The 23,914-nt window shown below is 45.9% G+C and overlaps 1 protein-coding gene across 1 annotated transcript in view; it reads right to left on the reverse strand.

Moving 5' to 3' along the window:
- Nucleotides 1–270: 270 nt before the first annotated feature.
- c3h8orf74 (chromosome 3 C8orf74 homolog) overlaps nucleotides 271–23,914 on the reverse strand; it is a 93,364-nt gene continuing 69,720 nt past the window's right edge. The window contains exon 5 of the mRNA XM_039750029.1: nucleotides 271–556. Within this exon, the coding sequence (XP_039605963.1) occupies nucleotides 344–556 (213 nt within the window). The 3' untranslated portion in view covers nucleotides 271–343. The remainder of the gene's footprint in view (nucleotides 557–23,914) is intronic.

A 23,914-nucleotide genomic window follows, 5' to 3' on the forward strand; every position in this document is an offset into this window, starting at 1 on the left:
TGACTGGGCTGGGATTTGAACCCTGGACTCACTCACTAATCACTGCCCCCTTTCTGAAGGCTAAAGAAATACGCTGGCAATGGAGTTTTCATCTCAATGTACTCATTTAAGGTTTACAGAAACTACAATTCAAGAATTCACTACCCACTCCTCAGATTATATTTGCTAAAGAGACACGTGCACATGAAGAATGCAAAAAAAAAAAGGAGGTGCGTCAAAGGTGAAGCAATTCATTTTTTTTATTCCTTAATAACAAGGCTTATGGTTGAATGTTTGGCTCACCTCAGGATTCTAATCATGGCTGCCGTTACTTCGGCCCCACAGCACAGACTCTTCTTCTGCTTCATTTTTTGGCTTTTTTACCAGAGCGCGGCTTCTCCTGTTTAGAAGGGGCAAGTTTACTGGGAAAAGGAGGCAGAGTGGGTGGCTGAGGCAATGCTTTCTGCTGCTGTTTCAGCTCCAGGATTTCCTGGGTCAGTTTCAGCTCCTCGACAAACAAATCGCGAACAATCTCCACCTGTGTCTTCAGTGTCTGCTGCACCAGTTTTTCCAGAACCTGTGGACAAAAGACAGAAAAGTTACACAAATGGAGCTGCACGTGTACTACTTTGAACTCTAAAGGCATTTGTTCTTCTTAGAGCATATACTAATAATAATGATAATAATAATTCTTCTTTGCATTTATATAGCACTTTTCTCACTACTCAAAGCGCTCAGCAATTGCAGGTTAAGGGCCTTGCTCAAGGGGCCAACAGAGCAGAGTCCCTATCAAAGCTGAACACGATCAGATATAGTGGAACCATTTGTTTTTGGGGCATACCTACTGATTACTGATACTGTACCTATTGATTTGTAAAGTTTGCCCTGTTTCACTACTATGTGGGACGAGCCATGGGGGACAGCTAGTATATCCATCCATCCATCCATTATCCAACCCACTATATCCTAGCTACAGGGTCATGGGGGTCTGCTGGAGCCAATCCCAGCTAATACAGGGCACAAGGCAGGAAAAAAAACCAAGGCAGGGCGCCAGCCCACCACAGGGCACGCACACACACACCAAGCACACACTAGGGACAATTCAGAACAGTTAGTATAAATATATTGTGAACGCTGGCCCCGGCACAGACAGACGGACAGCATATTTTTGCCCAACACACTGTTTATTTACACACTATTTACAAGTTAGAAAAGTCTCGTGCACTCACAACCCCAGCGCCCTTGGCACTGATTCCCCCAAAGTCCAGGGCCCACAGTCTCTGTGCCTTTGTCCTGGCCGCCTCCCGTCCTCGCTCTCCAGCTCCGTCTGCTTCCTCCCGACTTCCACCAATGACTGGAGGGAGGCGGCCCCTTAAATAAGGCTCCCGGATGAGCCCCAGGTGTTCCGTCTCTAGCCACGCCCAAGCGTGGCGGAAGTGTCGGCTGTCTTCCTGGCAGCTCTCCGGGTGCCACACAAAGTCTTCCCCCCGGCACTTCCTGGTGTGGCGGAAGTGCCGGGCTCCCGGGATAATTAGGCACCGGGGCGCCGCCTGGCGGTGGCCACGGGTCCCTACAGGGCTGGGCTTCAAAGCCCTGTACCCGAGGCCCCTGCCTAACCAGGACGGACGCCCCACTCTGTCTGGAGGAGGCACTCGCCCTCCTCCGGTCCTCAAGCGTCCGGCGGGCTCCCGCCCGACCGGCAACCGCACGGGATAAACCGGCATCGGGGCGCCGCCTGGCGGTGACCACGGGCCCCTACAGGGAAGGGCTTCCATGCCCTCGACCCGTGGCTCCCAAGAGAACCAGGACGGACGCCCCCTCGCGGTCTGGAGGAGGCACAAGCCCTCCTCACGTCCTCCTGGGCGTCCCGGCCGGGCTCCAGCCCGGCCGGGGCCCAGTGCCCACCGCTAGCGAGGACACGTGGGTCGAGCGGCACAACCCGAAAGGGCAGCACGTCCCCAGCGAGGGTCCTACTATGTCCCCAGGGTCCCACACGGCACCCTGGGACATCTGTCTTCGGCACCCTCGCCGGCGCAAACGTCCCCCTGTGGTCTGCGCCGCTCTCGCCCCCGCTGTTCCCCAGCGGGGTCACTGTAGGCCTCGGCGTGGAGCACTCCAGCGGGCGCCCGTTCAGGCGGGCAGGTCCCGTTGGCGTCGGCCTCAGCGCTCGTCGGGGCTTGGGCCTGTAAAATAAAGGAACAGAGGGCCAGAAGCACAGCCAGGACACTCACCCGGCGCCCGTCGGTCTCCGTATCGACCGTGCTCCTGCCCCCTCCGACAGCCCCCAACTTGCCTGCTGAAGTCCTCCGCCGCAGGTTCCATGCCCGTCCGCTCGTCGGCCTCGGCACCGCTCGCAGGCAGCTCGCCCAGCCGCCCAGGGGATCTCCTCTGTCCATCCAGAGGGCGGCCCTTCTCGGGACGCGCACTCCAGCGCCGCGTCCTCTCTCTATCGGAGGAACCGGCATTCACCCGCCGGTTCCTCCTTCTTTTCTTGGGACGCTGGCGGTCTGGGTCTGAGCACAGCAAAGCTCAAATCCAGCCCGTCTGCGTCCAGGCAAGCGACAGGAGACAGCTGCAGGCTTGAAGCGCAGGGCGCTAGGACCCAGGGCACTCAGCAGCCCTGATCCTACCAGCCCTTGCGTGTTCGAGCTCCTCGCCTCGCTAGCTGTCTGCACCGCCGCATCCGCTGTTGGGAGGTCGCCTACCCGGAGCGGTCGCCCCGTAATCGGTCACGGCCATGTTGGCGAACCCCCACTTGCTCTACGGGAGCGGCAACACTCACCACTCCCGCCGTGTTCTGCCTGCCTCCGGTTCCAGCGCCGCGCCCGATCCTCCGTCTCACTCGGTGTCTTTCTCGAGCGACCGCCATCTCCATCAGCTGCTCACACTGGCGGCGAGAACACGTAGCAGCTCCTCTAAGGGCGGCTTGGCGGGCGAAGGACTCCTCCGGCCACGCCGAGCCGCTGGTGGAGAGAGAGACAGGCGTCGGTGGGCTTACCTGTCCATCAGCTCCACGCGGCGCCTGCCTCCTCTGGGCCACTCCCTCTGGCCCAATCGGGTCTCGGTTTGGCACGAGACTGGCATTCCTTGGGCCGCCTCTATCCAATCATCGGCGGCACGCAAGACACACCGGCCAATCCGTGCCTGTCAGCGGGCGGGACATCCGGCCGCGGCCATCTTGCCTTCCCTGCTCGAGTGCGGAGGCGTGCCTCTTCGCGCGTTGTGGCTGCGGCGATTCCTTGAGCCGCAGCGGCTCCGTTTCCGCAGCCTTCTTTGCTGCCGCCGTCGCGCGCTGCCGACAGCCCGTGGCCGCGTGCTCCTGCCGCGGGCGGATCGGTTCGTCCCTCCCTGTAAGAATAGAGGTAAGACCGACCCGAAGGGCCGATGATTGCAGGGCAGGGCACTTACCTCCGGATCCCGTCATGCGAGGCCCCGCCTCGGTGTGGCCTTCTGTGCTGCCACGCCCGGCCTGGCTGTCCGTCACGACAGCGCGACTGGAGCCCGCTGCGCTCCGGCGATGTCGGGTTCTCCTCCGCACTCGGGGAAAGCCATTCCGCTGTCGGGCGGTTTCTGGCAGCGCTCAGCGGGTCGTGCGGCGCTCCCGCGGCCAGTGTGTGGGGTCCGCTGCTGCGCCGGGCCGTTCACAGAATATTTTTGTTGAACTCAGGTCCCCGCCTTGAACCAGGCGGAGTATCCTGCCGACTACGCCACTGTGAACGCTGGCCCCGGCACAGACAGACGGACAGCATATTTTTGCCCAACACACTGTTTATTTACACACTATTTACAAGTTAGAAAAGTCTCTGCACTCACAACCCCAGCGCCCTTGGCACTGATTCCCCAAAGTCCAGGGCCCACAGTCTCTGTGCCTTTGTCCTGGCCGCCTCCGTCCTCGCTCTCCAGCTCCGTCTGCTTCCTCCCGACTTCCACCAATGACTGGAGGGAGGCGGCCCCTTAAATAAGGCTCCCGGATGAGCCCCAGGTGTTCCGTCTCTAGCCACGCCCAAGCGTGGCGGAAGTGTCGGCTGTCTTCCTGGCAGCTCTCCGGGTGCCACACAAAGTCTTCCCCCCGGCACTTCCTGGTGTGGCGGAAGTGCCGGGCTCCGGGATAATTAGGCACCGGCGCCGCCTGGCGGTGGCCACGGGTCCCCTACAGGGCTGGGCTTCAAAGCCCTGTACCGAGGCCCCTGCCTAACCAGGACGGGCGCCCCACTCTGTCTGGAGGAGGCACTCGCCCTCCTCCGGTCCTCAAGCGTCCCGGCGGGCTCCCGCCCGACCGGCAACCGCCGGGATAAACCGGCATCGGCGCCGCCTGGCGGTGACCACGGGCCCCTACAGGGAAGGGCTTCCATGCCCTCGACCCGTGGCTCCCAAGAGAACCAGGACGGACGCCCCTCGCGGTCTGGAGGAGGCACAAGCCCTCCTCACGTCCTCCTGGGCGTCCCGGCCGGGGGCCACTATATATATATATATATATATATATATATATATATATATATATATATATATATATATGTGGAACCTCGGTTCATGAACGTCTCGGAACGCGTACAAATCGGTTTACAACCAAAAAGTTCGCCAAACTTTTGCATCTGTTCACGACCACACACTCGGTAGACGAACAAGCCTGTGTCCCTTTCGGTTTGTACACGCCGATGATTTCCGCACATGTTCAGTCTCTCCCTGTGCATTCCCTGTGCAGCGAGCAAGAGAGAGAGAGCGAGCGAGCGTGACACACACAGACACGCATGTGTCAGAGACAGACAAGAGAGAGAGAGACACACACACACAGGCGCATGCGTGAGAAAGAAATTGAGCGTGCATGCGAGAGCGAGGGCTGGACGCATAAGGGCGAGAAGGCAGTTAATGAATGCACCGGGCTTGTTTTTAAAGAGACTGCTTCGAGCATTGTTTTAACATTGTATTTAATAAAGACTTTTTTCTATTGGATTTTAACCTCCACTTCACTTCTGTTTACAGCGATCGATTCGTAGCATGCATTGTTGCAATGTTACCTTTCTTGGTGGTTTATTAAATTACAGATTTTTCAAATGTTAATTTTTTCCCTCTGCTTAAAACTAATTAAAAAAAGTATTTACAGCGAGTGGCTCATAAGACTATAGGGCGAACTCTTGCAGGGTTAGTTTTCTCAGTGTTATTCAATGTTTTTACATTTAGTTTACTATTACACTGTGCATTCTATGGTATAATTAACTATATTTGTGCTTAAAAATCTTAAAAAAAATTTACATACAGCTTGTATGGTCTGCACCGGATTAATTGTATTTACATACAATCCTATGGGGGAAATTACTTCGGTTTACAACCAAATCGGGTTACGACCAAAGTTTAGGAACGAATTATGGCAGTGAACCAAGGTTCCACTGTGTGTATATATATATATATATATATATATATATTGTGGCAGTAGGGGGCGCTAGTGCTCCCTTGAACCCTCAGGTACAACTCAGACACCAGGTAAAAGTCCAAGACTTTTTATTTTTAAGCACAGTGCACCAAGCACCTTCCACACTACTCATACAAAACACTGCTAACTATAATAAACACAACAAACTCTCTCCTCCTCTCCCAGACACTTTGCTCCTCTCCCTCCCAGCACAGCTCGTTGTCTGGAGTGAGGCACCGCCCTTTTATAGCCCCTGACCCGGAGGTGTTTCTGTCCCAACAGTCCACAGTTCCTTATTCCTTCTGGGTCAGGGCAATCAGTCTTTTACTTCAACCCGGGAGCACATCGTTCCTTCCCGTCACATGACCGTGACGAACTCCAGGGTCATAAGGCACAAAAGAGCCCATAAGCCTTCCCACAGCGACTCCTGGTGGCCCCCAAGGTATCCAGCAGGGCTGTGTAAAAACATTACATAGTCCATAAGGCCCTGCTGGAACTCGGGGCACGATCCTGCTGTCGGGAGAGCTCCTCCTGGCGGCCTGGGGGTGAGGGCCGGAGCACGAAGCCGGCAGTCCTCCACAATATATATATATATATATAGTCCCACAGAAGCTCATGACAGACAGCCAATGGGCTTGGCTGAGTGTGATATGCTGGAACAGGGGTTAAAGGGATGCATTAACGCCTTTTCTGTTTCCCCTCCACATCTTCCGAATAGAACTCTGCCTAACTCCACCTTCAATTCCAGAACCTTCCCTATCTGTGACCTCACTTGCAGTTCCAACTCCTTGGACACAATCCTTCATTTTCAGCAGCTATAAAGACAGCCACTTCCTCAATTACAGGTCCTGTTTTGGACAGAGTCTGAAGTGACTGCTGATCTCCATTGAAATTAACTATATTTTCCTTCACAGAAATTTGAATATTCAGAGTGGTTTTTGTCTATATACATACACACACACATTATATATATAGCATCAAGTTTTCTTTCTTTTTAATTTTCTTGCTTTATAGTTATTCTGGTGTGTGTATGTCTGTCTGTCTATCTATCTATTATATTGTGCCTTTCACATCTATCTATCTCTCTGTTGTCTTTGCCTTGTGTCCTATTGAAAGGTGACCCTTTGGCCCATCCTGAGGTCCAGGGTACTCAGGAGCAGATTTTTCACTAAGGATATCTCTGCACTTTGCTCCTTTCTACTTTCCCTCAGCCGTGCCCAGTCTCCTAATCAACTGTCGTACCAACCTACAGCAACCCCTCAGCGTGATGCTGCCACCACTTTGCTTCACTGCTTGAATGGCACTGCATATGTGAAGAGCTGCACCCGGTTTTATCTAGATATGACACTTAGAATTGAGGACAGACAGTTCAATCTTGGTCGCCTCAGACCAGAGAATCTTATTTCTCCAAATTCTGACAGTCCTTAAGGTGAGAGAAAGAAGGAACCTTCACTCTTAGTTTACAGTAGGGAATGTTTAGCCTTTTTTTTTATTACAATCAAGTAGTGATTCCCATCTAAGATGTTTTGAAATCTAAGTAATTATCGTAGACCTCAGTGTTAACGTTTGTAGTGTACCACACAATGTGTATCTCTTTGTTATATGCCATTTGGTATGGGATTTGTAAAAGCAGAGCTAATGTTTGGGATGCACCATCTGTTGGAATGAAAAACGCCTCCCATAAATGCCAGATGAGACTCTACTACTTTGGGGTCCTGAGCAAGGCCCTTAACCTACAATCGCTCCATCCCAGGTATGACGTTAATCTGCACCCAGCCCTGCGAGCAGGTCCTCCTACTTGCAGGGAAAAACCTGGGGATTGGCACTCCAGCCAGCCACCGTAAATAACCTTAGAATGTTCAGTGTGGTGCTGAGGTGTCATGCGGTGCATGGCTGCACTTGGATCTCAATCCGGGTGGTATGCCGTGTGGTGGGTGCGGTGATGCGCCATAATCAGTGCAGGCTCCCACTCTCCTCCTCTCTGTAATGTTATGTATATACAGTATGTCTCTGTTATATGCCATTTAGTAAAAGCATATACTTAAAGAAAGAGCTTCTGTAAAAAGCCAAATTTCCCCCTGGAGACAAATAAAAAAAGTTCTAGTTCATCAGGTAGTTTAGAGTGACTGGTTAACCTTGAAATGCTGGAAGACAATAAAGAAGAACCAAGCAGGCACACAGCAAGAACATGCAAACTTGGCACAGATAGCCACCAGTATGAACACCGAACCCTGGTCCCCTTGAGGTCTACAGCACAAAACATGTCAGATTTTTGCAAATATAAAACTTGACTCTTTGCTTTACTATTTCAGCATTTTTTTTTTTTTTTGCTTTACGCCAGTTTCAGATAAAGTTTCTCTAATCCCGCAGTCCTTTTCATGGATTTTTAAACCTGGAATCGGCAGAATGGAGCAGGGCATATCTGTCCGGTGCAGCTGCCTGCGTCGTCTGCATGTTTCCGCTCACTTTGTTGTTCAGGCCATGATGTTCCAGGCCATTATGACTACTGCGGAGAGTACGAGCCTGTGCCCCCTACATTGTCCCCACCACCCCAACTTCTAAATAATGGCAAAACAAAACAGCAGCACCTTATGAAAAGAGTCCATCGTGCATTCAGAATCATTGGAAGAATGGAGCAGACTCTGCCTCGGGACTCCTGCCACATGGCACCTGCCCACGGATCCAGGCAGGGCCCACGGCAAGAGAACAAAAAAATAATTAAAAACAGAGGGCATGCACCTTTTAGGCAAAATAAATTACAGTGCTGGCTACCTGTTTTTAGGAGATATAATTAATCTATGTAGAAAAAAAAAGAAAATCAGTGCCTCTGAAATGAAAGTTGCCAGCAAAATAAAAATAAAGCAGAAAATGCATAAACAGGCACATCTGGTTAAAAAAAAAAGGAAGGCATTCTGAAAAGGAACACCAAAGCAAAAAGATAACTGGGATTTAACTGTATAACCTGTAAACAGTACAGTAAATGAGGTTAACTTTACTGGGTAGGGAAACTACAATGTGGTCATAAATGTAATTCACACATTTACTTTCTTTAATTAAAAATATTATGTGTCCATTTTACAAACTCTCCTATTCCAAATGAGGATCAAACTATGACCGGGCACTGAGCAGCATGAAGGAAGAAACGCAGCCCCTCGCAAAGGGGGATTCGTACGCACAGCAGGCCCATTTAGAGTCGCTGGTGAGCCTAACCTGCTCAATGTCGGGATGGGGAAGAAAACCTGAGAATACAAATGGGGACAAATGTGTTGGTAACCCTTACAGCTCGTTGAACAACTGCTGCGGGCCCCCTGAAAAGTGACGACAAGAAATTGTCCCCTGTGTAACTGCACGCCTTTGACATGTCATCGAGCAAAGCAAGTGTGACACGAGATCAACTGTTGCTCATTCTACAACGGTCTTCTAAAATGGCCTGCACACATTTGTCGGGACCCATGGAAAAAGTTCACAAGTAACTGAATTTTTCAAATTCACACTTTTCTTCAATTCTTATCACTCATTCCTCCAATACGTCAATCAGTCATTCAGCCGATTTAAATGGAGACAAGTCATCACTCGGCTGTTTGATGTCATTGTGTGTCCTACACTGAACGTGAAGCAGAGAAAGCAAAGGAGAGAGTTGGCTGAGGAGATCAGAAAGAAAATGACAAGCAAGCATGTTAAAGGCAAAGTCTAGAAGACCACCATCTCCAACAGTTCGATGTTCCTGTGCAAATATTATGAAGAAGTTGAAGGCCCATGGGAATGTAGGCAACCTCTCTGGACGTGGCCACAAAAGGAAAATCGACCCCTGAATGGGCAAAAGGATAATGAGAATGGTAGACAACAAGCCAAAGAGATACGAGCTGAACTCCAAGGTCGAGGTCCATCAGTGTCTGATCACACCATCTGTCACCTTTTGAGTGACAGTGGGCTCAATGGAAGAAGACCCCGGAGGACTCAGGATGGGAATTTGCTAAAGTGCACATTGACAAGCCACACTGCTTCATGGAGAATGTCCATTGTAGAGATGAGGCCAAACTGGAGCTTGTTGGCAAGTCACATCAGCTCTGTGTCCACAGGCGAAAACATGAAGTTTTCAAAGAAAAGAACACCAGAACTACTGTGAAACATGGAGGAGGCTCAGTTATGTTTTGGGGGGCCGCTTTGCTGCGTCTGGCACAGGGGTGCCTTGAGTCTGTGCAGGGAACAATGAAATCTAAAGACGATCGAGACATTCATGAGTAAAACATCCCGCCCAGTGTCAGAAAGCTCAGTCTCAGTCACACTTATGGTTGTGGAGCAAAATATTAGGTGAAGGGTCCCGTCATTTTTGTCTATGCCATTTTCATTTGTGTTATTCTTTATGATATTCTGTTGAATCAAAACTTCTAAAGCAATGCCAGATTTTTGCTGAATATGGAATTAATGATGGTGGGTGCCAATTACTTTTTGTTAGTTTCAAGTTATATCAGAGACAATCGTGGGTATGAAGATAGATATGAAACACGCTATATAATAGATAGATAGATAGATATGAAAGGCACTATATAATAGATAGATAGATAGATAGATAGATACAGTGGTGTGAAAAACTATTTGCCCCCTTCCTGATTTCTTATTCTTTTGCATGTTTGTCACACAAAATGTTTCTGATCATCAAACACATTTAACCATTAGTCAAATATAACACAAGTAAACACAAAATGCAGTTTTTAAATGATGGTTTTTATTATTTAGGGAGAAAAAAAAATCCAAACCTACCTGGCCCTGTGTGAAAAAGTAATTGCCCCCTTGTTAAAAAATAACCTAACTGTGGTGTATCACACCTGAGTTCAATTTCCATAGCCACCCCCAGGCCTGTTGTGTTTACTTGTGTTATATTTGACTAATGGTTAAATGTGTTTGACGATCAGAAACATTTTGTGTGACAAACATGCAAAAGAATAAGAAATCAGGAAGGGGGCAAATAGTTTTTCACACCACTGTAGATAGATAGATAGATAGATAGATAGATAGATAGATAGATAGATAGATAGATAGATAATTTAATGAAAGGCACTATATGATAGATAGATAGATAGATAGATAGATAGATAGATAGATAGATAGATAGATAGATAGATAGATAGATAGATATTCCCAAGGGGAAATTTACTATAATAATGAGGTTTTTACCTTCTGTATTTGATAATTTTTGGCTTACGTTTCTGTATTTTTGACCTTTTGGCTCTGACCGCCACTTGTTGAAACGATTCCTATTTTTTTTTAGTCTTCATCTCTTGGCCTGTTCGCTCATTTTATTTCATTGTCAAATTAATCATTTCCATCTGTACTGACTCAATAGAGAAAGTAAAGAAACAATAGAAATGACCAGGAGATGTGTGCGTCAAGAACATGCCATGGTCTGATATCGACAGTCAAAAAGATCGTTCATCTGAAAAACAGAATGCGCTCAAAAATATTCAGTCAGAAAGCAGGCAGAAATTCATTAACCAGGTTATTTCAAATGGAGTGCCTTTTGCACATCAGATTCAAAGGTTATCCATCAAACTTGGATTAAGGTCTGGGAATTTTTCTGGCCATGGACCCAAAATTTCGATGTTTTGTTCCCTGAGCCACTTAGTTCTCACTTTTGCCTTATGGCCCGGTTCTCTATCATGTTGGTCATCAAAGTGTTGTTGGATGGTTGGGAGAAGTTGCTCTGTGTGGATGTTTTGGTCCCATTCATCATTCATGGCTCGGGATCGGAGGGCTACACCAGTGCAGAACTGGCTCTGGAATGGCAGCAGGCAGGTGTAAGCGAGGCGAAGACTTTTGGAGGATGGCCTGATGTCAAGAAGGGCAGCAAAGAGGCAAGGAAAACATCAGGGACAGATTGATATTCTGTAAAAGGTACAGGGATTGGACTGCTGAGGACTACTGGGGGAAAGCAATTTTCTCTGATGAATCCCCTTTACGATTGTTTGGGGCATCTGGAAAAAAGAAAAAGTGAGCGGCGCTGCCATCAGTCCTGTGTCAAGCCAGCAGTAAAGCATCCTGAGACCATTCATGTCACTTGGGGTTGCTTCTCAGCCGAGGCAGTAGGCTCATTCAGAATTTGGCCTAACAACTCAGCCATGAATAAAGAATGGGACCAAAACATCCTCTGAGAGCAACTTCTCCCAGCCATCAAAGAACAGTATGGTGACCAACAATGAACAATCCAGCATGATGGAACACCGGGTCATAAGGCAAAAGTAAGAACTAAGTGGCTCGGGGAACAAAACAGCAAAATTTGGGGTCCATGGCCAGGAGACTACCCATTGAGAACTTGTGCTCAATCCTCAAGAGGCGGGTGGACAAACAAAAACCTATCAGTTTTGACAAATTCCAAGAATAGGCAGCTGCCATAAGTCAGGATTTGGCCCAGAAGTTGACTGCCAGCCTGCCAGGGCGAATTGCAAAGGTCCTGAAAAAGAAAGAAGGGCCAACACTGCAAATACTGACTCTGCACATAAACTTCATGTCATTGTCAATAAAAGCCTTTGAAACTTCTGAACTGCTTGCAATTCTACTTCAGTGTACCACAGAAACATCTGACAGAAAGATCTCAAAACACTGAAGCAGCAAACTTTGTGAAAACCAACACTTGGGTCATTCTCAAAACTTTTGGCCACAACTATACTCAATGGTATTCACATCACGTCTAGAACTGACTGTTCTTTGGCAGCCTGATATATGCCACCTCTTCACAGGTGCCCTTGTCACAAGATATAGTTGATGGGACTCACATCACCTGGCAGTGCTTTTTGAATGTTGTGGCTGATCGGTGTAAGGTTAGCTAGAACTTAGTCTTGAAGTGAATAGTAAATTCATAAAAATCAGAGATCCCAGCACCATCCAGGTGGCAGTACTCCCAACTTTAACATTTTACATTTGATTGTAAAGCGTTGATGGTGTCCTTTTTTTGTCTCCCCACACAGTGACATCACCTGGGCCTCTAACTGTGAGCTGCGAGGTGTCTCTAACTGCTGAGCCATCACACCGTCACTATGCTATTTTGAACAGAGCAAAATCTGAAACCTTTCCAAAGAATCCACTTCTGCTTTTCATTCATAGATAAAGCGTTGACTTTGGGTCAGAACTCAATTCCTGTTATTACTAACTAAGCAGTTTGATTGAACTAATTAAATAATGAAATAATTGCACACGGCTGACCCGTATTTTTTCCTCATTAATCTCCCCAGGGGCTTGTAATTTTGCTCTGGCTGCTTTATTATGGAGGATGTCCCCATTGTGTTTTCTAATTGCAATATGCTATTTGAATTTCCTTGCTCGCCAACTGTTTTCCATCTCCTCATGACTGATTCCCCTTGTTTTTCATTTCAGCACTTGAGATGGAGACCCTCGGTCTCAGTGCTTTTGTACAGAGGGTGTGAGCCCTTGATGCCGATGCCCCTGCAAGTCACCTCAGTCAGAATCTCTACACACAGTAGGTGGAGGTGTGACACTTTTTGGGGTTCTCTGACAGACTGGCATGGCAGAACAGGGCTGTTTAGAGTGGCACAACGTTAGTAGGTAATAAAAAAATAAAAAAAAGAGTCTGAAAGAATGTGTTTATTTTTTTTCCTGCTGTCTTCTCTTGTTTTTCCAGTGGAACATGTGCCTGCCGTCTGCGATCGGGATGGTGGAAGTGCAAGGAACAACTTCCTGCATGCCTGCGCTCATTTCCTTCAAATCTCACATTCACTGCAAAGGCACCGGGAAATGAGTCAAAGTATCCTGAACATTTGACTTTACGTGGCTAAGAGGCGGAAGAAAGCAGTGGGTCCATTTGCAATAAATAAGGAAGAAAATAAGTCAATAAACGGAGGGCCATGACATCGAAGGGTGCTTTACACTGCTGCATCAAACTCCAGCGACCACAGGTCAGCCCTGAGCCTCGGCTGTGTGAGTTCTGCACATTCTATCTGAGGCCATTTCTCTCCGTCTTTATAACAAAAAATATTAACCGTTGACTCTAAATTATCCTGGGGAGCATCTGTGTCTGTGTGTGTGAGAGCCAAAGGATTGACTGCCAGCATAGATACAACATTGAATAAGGCAAAGAGAGAATAGAAAATATATGGATGAGTAAATTGTGAGGTATAGATAGATAGATAGATAGATAGATAGATAGATAGATAGATAGATAGATAGATAGATAGAAATGAAAGGCACTATATCATATATACGAAAGGCACTACATGATTGATAGATATATAGACAGAAAGAAATGAAAGCTATATGATAGATAGATACGAAAGGCACTGTATAATAGATAGATAGATAGATAGATAGATAGATAGATAGATAGATAGATAGATAGATAGATAGATAGATAGATAGATAGATAGATAGATATGAATGTCAATATATCATAGATACGAAAGACACTATATGATTTATAGACAGATAGATAGATAGATAGATAGAAATGAAAGGCACTATATTATAGATAGATAGATAGATAGATAGATAGATATGAAACACGCTATATAATAGATAGATAGATAGATAGATAGATAGATAGATAGATAGATAGATCTGTCTATCTAAGTGTCCATTTTGTACCGGCCATTAGGCCATATGCTGGTCACACAGTCTACAGGTCTTTGCAGCTGAGGGTCTGTGGGTCAGGAGTGTGCCACTGCTACGTTTATTTTTACTGCCAGCACGGAGCAGCATAAACCAATCTTCAGGTGTCGGTGCCATCACGTTGGCTCTGTGTAAGGTTGAGGGCTGCTGTCTTTTGTGGGCCAGTGGTTCACGGTGGGTTGTTTATGCCAGTGTTTCTCTACACTCAGTTCACTTCCCCAGCTGCTGCTAACAGGTCGCGGGTTGCCATTGTTGGATCACTGTGGATTGCCTGTGTTATGTTTCCCTGTTTCTAAATGAGTTTATTTTACAAAGGGCAACCCCCAAACATGCTCATTTTACCAAGGGGGTGGTTTGCGATTGGTGCTGGTGGGTCGCCAATAAACTCTGAAAGGCAGATCTGGATTGTGGGCCCATAAAGGTTAAGAAACACTGGTGTAAGTGAAGGTGGTGTAGGATGAATGAATTAGCGGTGAGGAGCTGAGTCTGATCATTACTCTGTTGTTTTCCCCCTTTGGCTGTAAGTATGAATGACCTTTTCTTGGTCGGTCGTATATCAGATAGATATGAATGGCACTATATAATAGACAGATAGCAAGACAGACAGACTGACAGTTGAATGTCACAATATGATAGATAGCTAAACAGAAAAGTCACTTTATATTATACGTGAAAGGCACTACATGAATAGATAAGTGAGTGTGAAATGCCGAATATAAAATAGGCAGATGGACAGATAGAAATGAATGGCTGCACATAATAAATGGACAGATATAAAAGGCACTATATAAAATAGATAAGGCAGTGTATGAAATATCCAGCATGAACTACTTTATGTAAAACAGACAGATGTAAAGGTAGGTAAGTAAATATAACAGAACTCTACATAATAGACAGATATGAAAGGCACTACATAGATCATATCGATCTTTAGCTGTGAATGGCACTGCTGCGGATGCCATTTGTTACATTTGCTCCATGGTGAAGGCGCTACTAACACTCCACTTTTTTTTTTACCAGGTCAGATATTAGGCACTAAAAACATTCCAGTTCAATCCACCAGTCACTGATTTTATTTTTTTTTAGCAATCCACATTGTAACGTAACGCAATTCCCAAATGACTGGAGGAAGTGACTAATCAGTCCGGAGCAGTTTTCCAGTGTGTAGTCAAAGCTGTGTCATAGTGTCACAGATGTGAGGATGACAGGCGCAAAAAGAGGATTCCGAGTGACTCAAGGTACACTTTGTCACCAAAATGGGATCAAAGTGGCTTTAAATAAAAAGCTATGCCTGGCAAGAGTCCACAGATATTTGAGAGGTCATACTTCAGCGCCAGAGGTTGACAATCCAAATACAAATGAATTTAACCGGCCATGGATTCTACTGGATGCTGAGTGCATTGTTCAGGACTGGCAAACCATTCAGAAACGGTTGCGTCGTGCAGTTGCTTCAAATTGGGCGGCCGCACAGCCCTTTCCGCCTTACCCCAAAGATACTCGAAAGGTTTGAGATCTGAGGACTGTGCAGCTGTCCAAAGGAATTAAAACTCACTGTCACATTGTGGGAAGCATTTGGGGACAACACGTGTCTTGTGAAATGGAGCTTCCTTATCATGATGGAAACGTCCATTTGGGTGAACATAAACTTGGTCATCGACGGCGTTCGGTTACGCGTTACCATTCAAATGTTCTTCAAGAGGAACTGAGGCACTAATGTGTGCCACACCAGCACACTGTCGTTACCGGTCAAACAAGATGGCTACCAGCAGTCAGACATTAGGGGTGTCGGACCACACAAGCGGTGGTCACAGGAGCACATCGCAAACTGCCCTTGAATAACTAAGATTATGCAAGTCTGTGACCAAAAATTGTTCAAAAAGTCATAGTGTGTGTGACAAAGGGCTTAAGTAATACCCAGCACAACTGTCATATCATTTCCAAATTATTTCTGTGTGTGCTCAGCCTTGGACAGAACACGTCTGTGCTCTTCATTTGGTGTTCCCTTACCTCATGCTCCCACGTGGTTACTCGGCATAACCGGAGATTTACAAATAGGTAAGGAGGGTCCTAGCCAAAAATACTGGATCCTCCCGTGGTAAACTAGAAAAGAATTACATTCAGCGAGAGGGGTGAAGGTGGTCTGAATCACAAGGCTGCTATGGGGATCACCTCTGTGTAGCTTACCTGTTCCCCTCCATGTTTCGCATGACATTTTCTTCATCTTAACTTACGGGACTTAAAGGATATGCTGCTAACGTGATGGTGCAAATACAACAGGACATCTAAAGAGGTCTTGTGGAGTCCAGGCCATGATGGGTCAGAGCTGTTTTGGTGGCATGAGGGGGACCTACACAATATTAGGCTGGTGGTTTTAATGTTTATTGAATCCTAGGGAGCTTTGCCTACTGCTCGCTTCGCTTGCCAACCCCTCTGTTCACAAACAACAAAACTTTTAATTCTTGCGGATACGCCTCTTCATTGAGAAGAAACACTACTTTTCCCTGATGGCAACACGAATTAGACGATCTACAAGTCTCCGGCTTAAAATTTAAAGCCAAACAATATCTACATACGTCTGTATTATCACCATATATATCCATATATTTGATCTCTTTTCGCTTTTACCTTTTCGTCAATATCGCATTGAATTTTGATTCCGTGTTTGGAATTACATTGTGACAACACAACGTATAACTGCCCGTGAGTGAATATCGTCTCTACATGAACTGTGTCTGACAATAGCATTCACACAAATGAGAAGTGATTGAAACGTGTGCATGGCTGTAAATGTTTCAGATGTGGGCAGGACTTTTCCAAATCTCTTTGCATAAAGTCTTTCTCTCACGGGATCTCACTTTCACCAAACAACAAATCTTTTATTTCTCGCAGATATGCCTCTTCATTGGGAAGAAACATAACTTTTCCCTGATGGCAACATGAATTAGACCATCTACAAGTTTCCGATTTAAAATTTCAATCGAACAGTATATTTGATCTCTTTTCCGATTCATTTCCGTTTGTTTGCACTAATGCCATCTTTACTATTATTTTTTGAGACTTTTAAATTTTCCTACTTCTATTGTCTCTAACCTGTTCTGCATGTGCACCGTGCCAACGTTTTTGAATTCTTTACAACGTTCTACTTTGTCATCTACTCTTTGCATTTTATTTCTGGCCCCGGGCCTGGTTAAATCTCTTGGCACAAAGTCTTGTCTCACGGGACCTGAAAGTGTCTCTCTGAAAAAGTCACGTCTCGTCGCGGGATAAAAATTCTTGTCTCCCAAGATTTTTGTTATTATAATAGAGGGATGGAATATCAACACTCATAAAATTTTGGTTGTATATTGCTTTGTTACAAAGTCCGACATTTATTTACAGTACGCCTTGCCACTACACTGCGGACATTAGGCTTTTGCATTAGCTGTAAAAAAGCAAATCCCAGAAGTCCCTGGTGAGCACTCATGTGTGATATCATCAGAGTGACATGTTAAAAGGCACCTCCGATAGTTCCGGGGAATCCAAGTTTGATGGTGTCACACATACACGCGTGCATGCGACGAGGGGGCAGCCAAAGGGCCCAAAAGAGCAAGACGGACAGGGAGGTTGGAAGGGAGTACTAACACCTCTTCTCTTGTTTCAACAGAACGAAAGAAGAATGACAGCGAGTCCTGTACACAAAAACACTTCCGGCTTCTCTGGGATGATCCCACCACAACCTCCTTCCACCAGAAGATGTCATTTCCGGCCCTCCTCCAATAACTTCACTTCCGTCGGCTGCTGTTGACATCAATTCCTGCCAACTCATTGCCTCTCCCTCGGTATTGAATCTCCTGTCCGTTCTCCAGAAATGTCTCGCTGTTACAATCCCGGTTGTTCAATCTGTACCTTATGCACATTTTGGACCATCGTATCAGTCTTTTGTGACTACCCTGCCATCACCGACAGTATACGAGGAATTCCCCCAAACCTTTATATGCTTTTGCTGTGCTTATTTCCTCACAAATGGATAACCTTTTAATCCTCCATTTGAAATAACCTGGTCAGCGAATTTCTGCCTGCTTTCTGACGTGGAATATTTTTGAGCACGTTCTGTTTCTCGGATGAAGGATCTTGCGGCACGCATCTTCTGGTCATTTTCGAATTTTCTTTACTTTCTCTATCGAGTCAGTACAGATGGAAATGATTAGTTTAACAGTGAAATAAGATGAGTGAACCAGTCAGGAGGTGCAGACTACACAAAAAGAGGAATCGTTTCAACAAGTGGCGGTCAGAGCTAAAAGGTTGAAAAAATTAAAACGTAAGCCAAAAACAATCAAATATAGAGGGTAAAAAACCTCGTCATTATGGTAAATTTCCCCTTTAAAATGAATGAATGAATGAATGAATGAAAGATTGATTCATTCATTCAATCTATCTATACATAAGTGTGTCACAACCTTTGTTTGATCCCACTATGATGGGCGGCCACGGCCATTACCTGCCCAGGACGCCAACTGTATGGAAGGACCAGGGGACAAGAGCATCGGCAAGGCAATACATTCCCCGGGATGCTAGAGGGCAGTTCTCTTGGGCAGCAGTGGCACCATGGATTGTCGCACGGTATGCTGGGAGTTGGGTTCCGTGGGGGCCGCCAAGGGGAGCTGCATAGCCACTTCACTGGGCTCTCACCACACCTGGGAATGATTCCAGGTCCGATTAAAGAGCCACCTGGAACACTCCCAGGGCCATCACGAAAGGAGCTGCCTCACTCCATTCGGGGAGACAGAGTCAGGAGGAGGTGGACGAAGCTTGCCGGGACAGAAGTGGAGGTGGAAGGTCAAAGAAAGGAAGAGGAATAAGAGAGCTATGCTTTATGTACGGTGCTGTGGGGAGCAGAGAAAAGCAACTCCCAGCTGTAAATAAAACACGCCTGTACTGGACTGGAACTTGTGTCTGCCTGTCTGTGTCGGGTTCGGGCGGCTGTAAGTGCCCCAGTGGTCTACACCACTGAGACTGAAACACTGGGCATGGAAATGAACAAATGGGTGAAATGTGAAGAAGCAGTTCTACAAACATTCTAAATAACAAGATTAAAAAAGAGATAGAAACACGTCAAAGAATGCACTCGGCATACCAATCATGAAATGAGTCACCTATGTAATCTTCTAATAAGCCTTTCCACAAAATTATTATAGTACGAATGTCATAAATTTACCCAAAGTGACACTCGGCAATGCACAGCATCCAGGCTGCAGCCACAAAAATTACGATCATTGACAGATTGTGATTGTGGTTACATTTAGGTGCATTTCCACTTCTTTACTGACCTGCCCTTCTCAGATTCAACTCACTGTCTTTTGATTATGAGAGCTCACGAATGGCAGTGTGTTATATGCCATTAGAATGTCGCCACCTATTGACTGTTTATTGCAGGCGTCTGCTGACAAAATTGCACAAACAATTCAATTCCCCAGTTTGCCAGTGTGTTTGTGGACTTCAGAAGAACAAAAGACAAAGAATATCACCCCCTTTTACATAGAGGGTGAAGAAGTAAAAAATAAGTGTGGAGAGTGTGAAGTTCCTGGCAGTCTACGTATCAAACAATCTCCCACGGTTTCTTAGTACTACTTATTTAATTGGGAAGGCCCAACAATGTCTTCATTTTCTCAGAAAAATGAGACAAACTTGATAGCTGTGGAAGAACTTTTATCACAGCATTGCTGAAAATATTCTGGCCTATGGTTTAAATGTGCGGTATGATGGCTCCACAGCTGAAGATCATAAAATCCTACCTCGTGTGGTAAAGGCTGCACAACAGATCATATAATTGGGATTATCCTCCAAAACCTGGGCAGTGTCTGCAATAGCTGATTGAGGAATAAGGTTAGAGCTAGCTAGGGACACAACTGCTGTCCTCCCAAATCTGGACAGTCTCTGCACTAGGAAATTGAGGAACGAGGCAAGAGCCATTGATAGGGATATAACAGATTTAGACCACCAACTGTTGTCCTCCCAAATCTGGACAGTGTCTACACTAGGAAATAGAGGAATAAGGCTAGAGCCAATGCTATGGACACAACACATCAGTGTCTGCAGCAGCCGACTGAGTAATAAGGCTAGAGCCATCGCTAGGTATATATCAGATCTAGACCACCAACTGTTGTCATCCCAAATCTGGACAGTGCCTATACTAGCTGACAGAGGAATAAGGCTAGAGCCATTAATGGGGACACACCATATTAAGGCCACCAATTGTTGTCCTCCAAAACCTGGTCAATGACTGCACTAGGACATTAAGGAATAAGGCTACAGCCATCGCTGGGGACACAAGACATCCAAGGCCACCAACTGTTTTCTTCCCAAACCTGTTAAGTGTCTACACTAGCTGACAGAGGAAAAAGGCAAGAGACATCGCTAAGGACACAACAGGCCAAAAGTTTTGAGAACGACACAAATGTTATTTTCATAAAGTTTGCTGCCTCAGTTTTTATGATGGCAATTTGCATCTATTCCAGAATGTTCTGAAGATCAGATGAATTGCAATTAATTGCAAAGTCCCTCTTTTGCCATTAAAACAAACTTCATTCACAAAAAAACACTGCATGTCAGCCCTGCCACAAAAGGACCTGCTGATATCATTTCAGCGATCCTCTCGTTAGCACAGGTGAGAGTGTCGATGAGGACAAGGCTGAAGGTCACTCTATCACGCTGATCGAGTTAGAATAGAGAGGTTCAGTTGTTGTGAAGAAGGCTTCAGGGCACCCAAAAAAGTCCAGCAAGCACCAGGACCATCTCCTAAAGTTGATTCATGGCTCGGGATTGGGGGGCACCACCAGTGCAAAGCTTGCTCAGGAATAGCAGCAGGCAGGTGTGAGTGAGGCAAACACTTTTGGAGGATGGCCTGGTGGGTGTCAAGAAAGGCAGCAAAGAAGCCAAGAAAAACATCAGGGACGGACTGATATTCTGCAAAAGGTACAGGGATTGGACTGCTGGGGTCAAGTAATGTTCTCTGATGATTTCCTTTTCTGATTGTTTGGGGCATCCGGAAAAAAGAAAAGGTGAGCGGCGCTGCCATCAGTCCTGTGTCAGGCCAACAGTAAAGCATCCTGAGACCATTCATGTGTGGGGTTGCTTCTCAGCCAAGGCAGTGGGCTCACTCACAATTTTGTCTCAGAACACATCCATGAATAAAGAATGGGACCAAAACATCCTCTGAGAGAAACCTCCCAATCATCCAAGAACAGTTTGGTGACCAACAATGCCTTTGCCAGTATGATGGAACACTGGGCCATAAGGCAAAAGTGAGAACTAAGTGGCTCAGGGAACAAAAGAGCAACATTTGGGGGTCCATGGCCAGGAGACTCCCCATTGAGAACTTGTGTTCAATCCTCAAGAGGCGGGTGGACAAACAAAAACCCATCAATTCTGACAAATTCCAAGAATGGGCAGCTGCCATCTGTGAGGATTTGGCCTAGAAGTTGATTGCCAGCCTGCCAGGGCGAAATGCAGAGTTGGTGACTAACAATGCCTTTGCCGGTATGATGGAACACCGGGCCATAAGGCAAAAGTGAGAACTCAGTGGCTCGGGGACCAAAACATCTCAATTTTGGGTCCATGGCCAGGAAATACCCAATTGAGAACTTGTGGTCAATCCTCAAGAGGCGGGTGGGCAAACAAAAACCCACCAATTCGGACAAATTCCAAGCATTGATTATGCAAGAATGGGCAGCTGCCATCAGTCAGGATTTGGCCCAGGTGATGGTTGACAGCATGCCAGGGTGAATTGTAGAGGTCTTGAAAAAACAAAAAAGGGTCAACACTGCAAATATGGACTCTTTGCATAAACTTCATGGAATTGTCAGAAAAAGCCTTTGAAACATCTGAAATGCTTGTAATTCTACTTCAGTACACCAGAGAAACATCTGACAAAAAGATCTAAAAACACTGAAGCAACGAACTTTGTGAAAAACAATATTTGTGCCAATCTCAAAACGTTTGGCCATGATTGTAGGCCATCAACTGTTGTCCTCTCAAACCTGGTCAGTGTCTACACTAGGAAATTGAGAAATAAGGCTAGAGCCATCGTTAGGGACACAACATGGGCGGTCAGAAAAATCGAGAGTACACCTTATGAGAAGGATTTAGGAGTCATAGTGGACTCCAAGCTATCAACTTCCCAACAGTGTTCAGAAGCCGTTAAGAAGGCTAACAGAATGTTAGGTTATATAGCACGATCTGTGGAGTACAAGTCCAAGGAGGTTATGCTCAACCTTTATAATGCACTGGTGAGGCCTCATCTGGAGTACTGTGTGCAGTTTTGGTCTCCAGGCTACAAAAAGGACATAGCAGCACTAGAAAAGGTCCAGAGAAGAGCGACTAGGCTGATTCCAGGGCTACAGGGGTTGAATTATGAGGAAAGACTAAAAGAGCTGAGCCTTCACAGTTTAAGGAAAAGAAGATTAAGAGGTGACATGACTGAAGTGTTTAAAATTATGAAGGGAATTAGTACAGTGGATCGAGACTTGTATTTTAAAATGAGTTCATCAAGAACACGGGGACACAGTTGGAAACTTGTTAAGGGTAAATTTCGCACAAACATTAGGAAGTTTTTTTTTACATAAAGAACGATAGACACTTGGAATAAGCTACCAAGTAGTGTGGTAGACAGTAAGACGTTAGGGACTTTCAAAACTCGACTTGATGTTTTCTTGGAGGAAACAAGTGGATAGGACCGGCGAGCTTTGTTGGGCTGAATGGCCTGTTCTCGTCTAGATTGTTCTAATGTTCTAACACATCCAGACCATCATCTATTTGACCCATTATCATCAGGAAAGCAGTATAGGGCAATAAACAGATTAAGGAACTTTTTTTCCCCAACAGCAGTGTTGCCCATCTCACCTTTCCTGCCTCAAAGACCGCCAGACACATCCTTCCGTTCCCCTATGGCCAGCTAACACACACACGTGCAAACATACACAACATATAGATATGCGTTCTCCCCATGAAACTTTCGTGGCCTGATACATTGTCATTGACAAAGATACTGCTATTTAAGTAAATACTATTTATTGATTATATTACTTCTGGGCATTACATCATAAACAGTGCAAACTGTCACACTTGCTTCATTTTAGTAAATACTGTATATGTGAACACCTTTATTATACATAACCAGTAACGGTGCACTGCTATAACGATAACGTGAAGTGAATACAATTGACTAGATCAATCCTAGTTCTCATCCTCTTTCTCTGTACGTTTACCATTCGTTTGCTCAGAGTTTGATGCGCTTGCTGCTTCCTGAGCAGCTCTACTTTTCTCCACCCTAGCAGCCCGCTTCTACTCTTCTTCCGTCGGCATCTTTTTGTGTTAAAACTGATTAAGTCAGTTTTTGTGTTGCAATTACTTAGTACGTTTTCTTTAATTTTTCACTTAAGCTGGCACTTAAGTCTTCAATCTGCCTCAAGAATGTTTTAAGATATGAAGAGGCAGGGGAAGTGATGGCGAAGCCGGTAGGGATTAGAACGGCGCCCGTATGCATGCGCTGCACTGGCGCCCACTGCCGAGAGTTGATTTAACAATAAAATAAAATAAAAATAAAAAGGGGAATAACCTTGGAGGTCAATCATCATCCCCAAAAGCGGATAGTAGACGTCATATAGTATATGTGTACCAAATTTCAGATCAACAGGTCAAATGGTTTGTGAGCTACAGGTGATTTAAAATCCTGGACAGACAAATGGACAGCCACGGTAGCGTATTATAAAAGAAGATCTTACCTAAGCATTGTCATGCATGCTTGTCTGATGTGGGTCAAATACCTCAAGCTAGAATCAGGTGTAAATGGTTAGTACCTTATTTTAAAGGATCTTGTCTGATGCCGTATTATTTAAAACTCAGATATTTAGTTTCAAATGTGTGTTATCACCATGT

This window comes from Polypterus senegalus, chromosome 3 (assembly GCF_016835505.1).
Source record: "Polypterus senegalus isolate Bchr_013 chromosome 3, ASM1683550v1, whole genome shotgun sequence".
NCBI lineage: Eukaryota > Metazoa > Chordata > Cladistia > Polypteriformes > Polypteridae > Polypterus > Polypterus senegalus.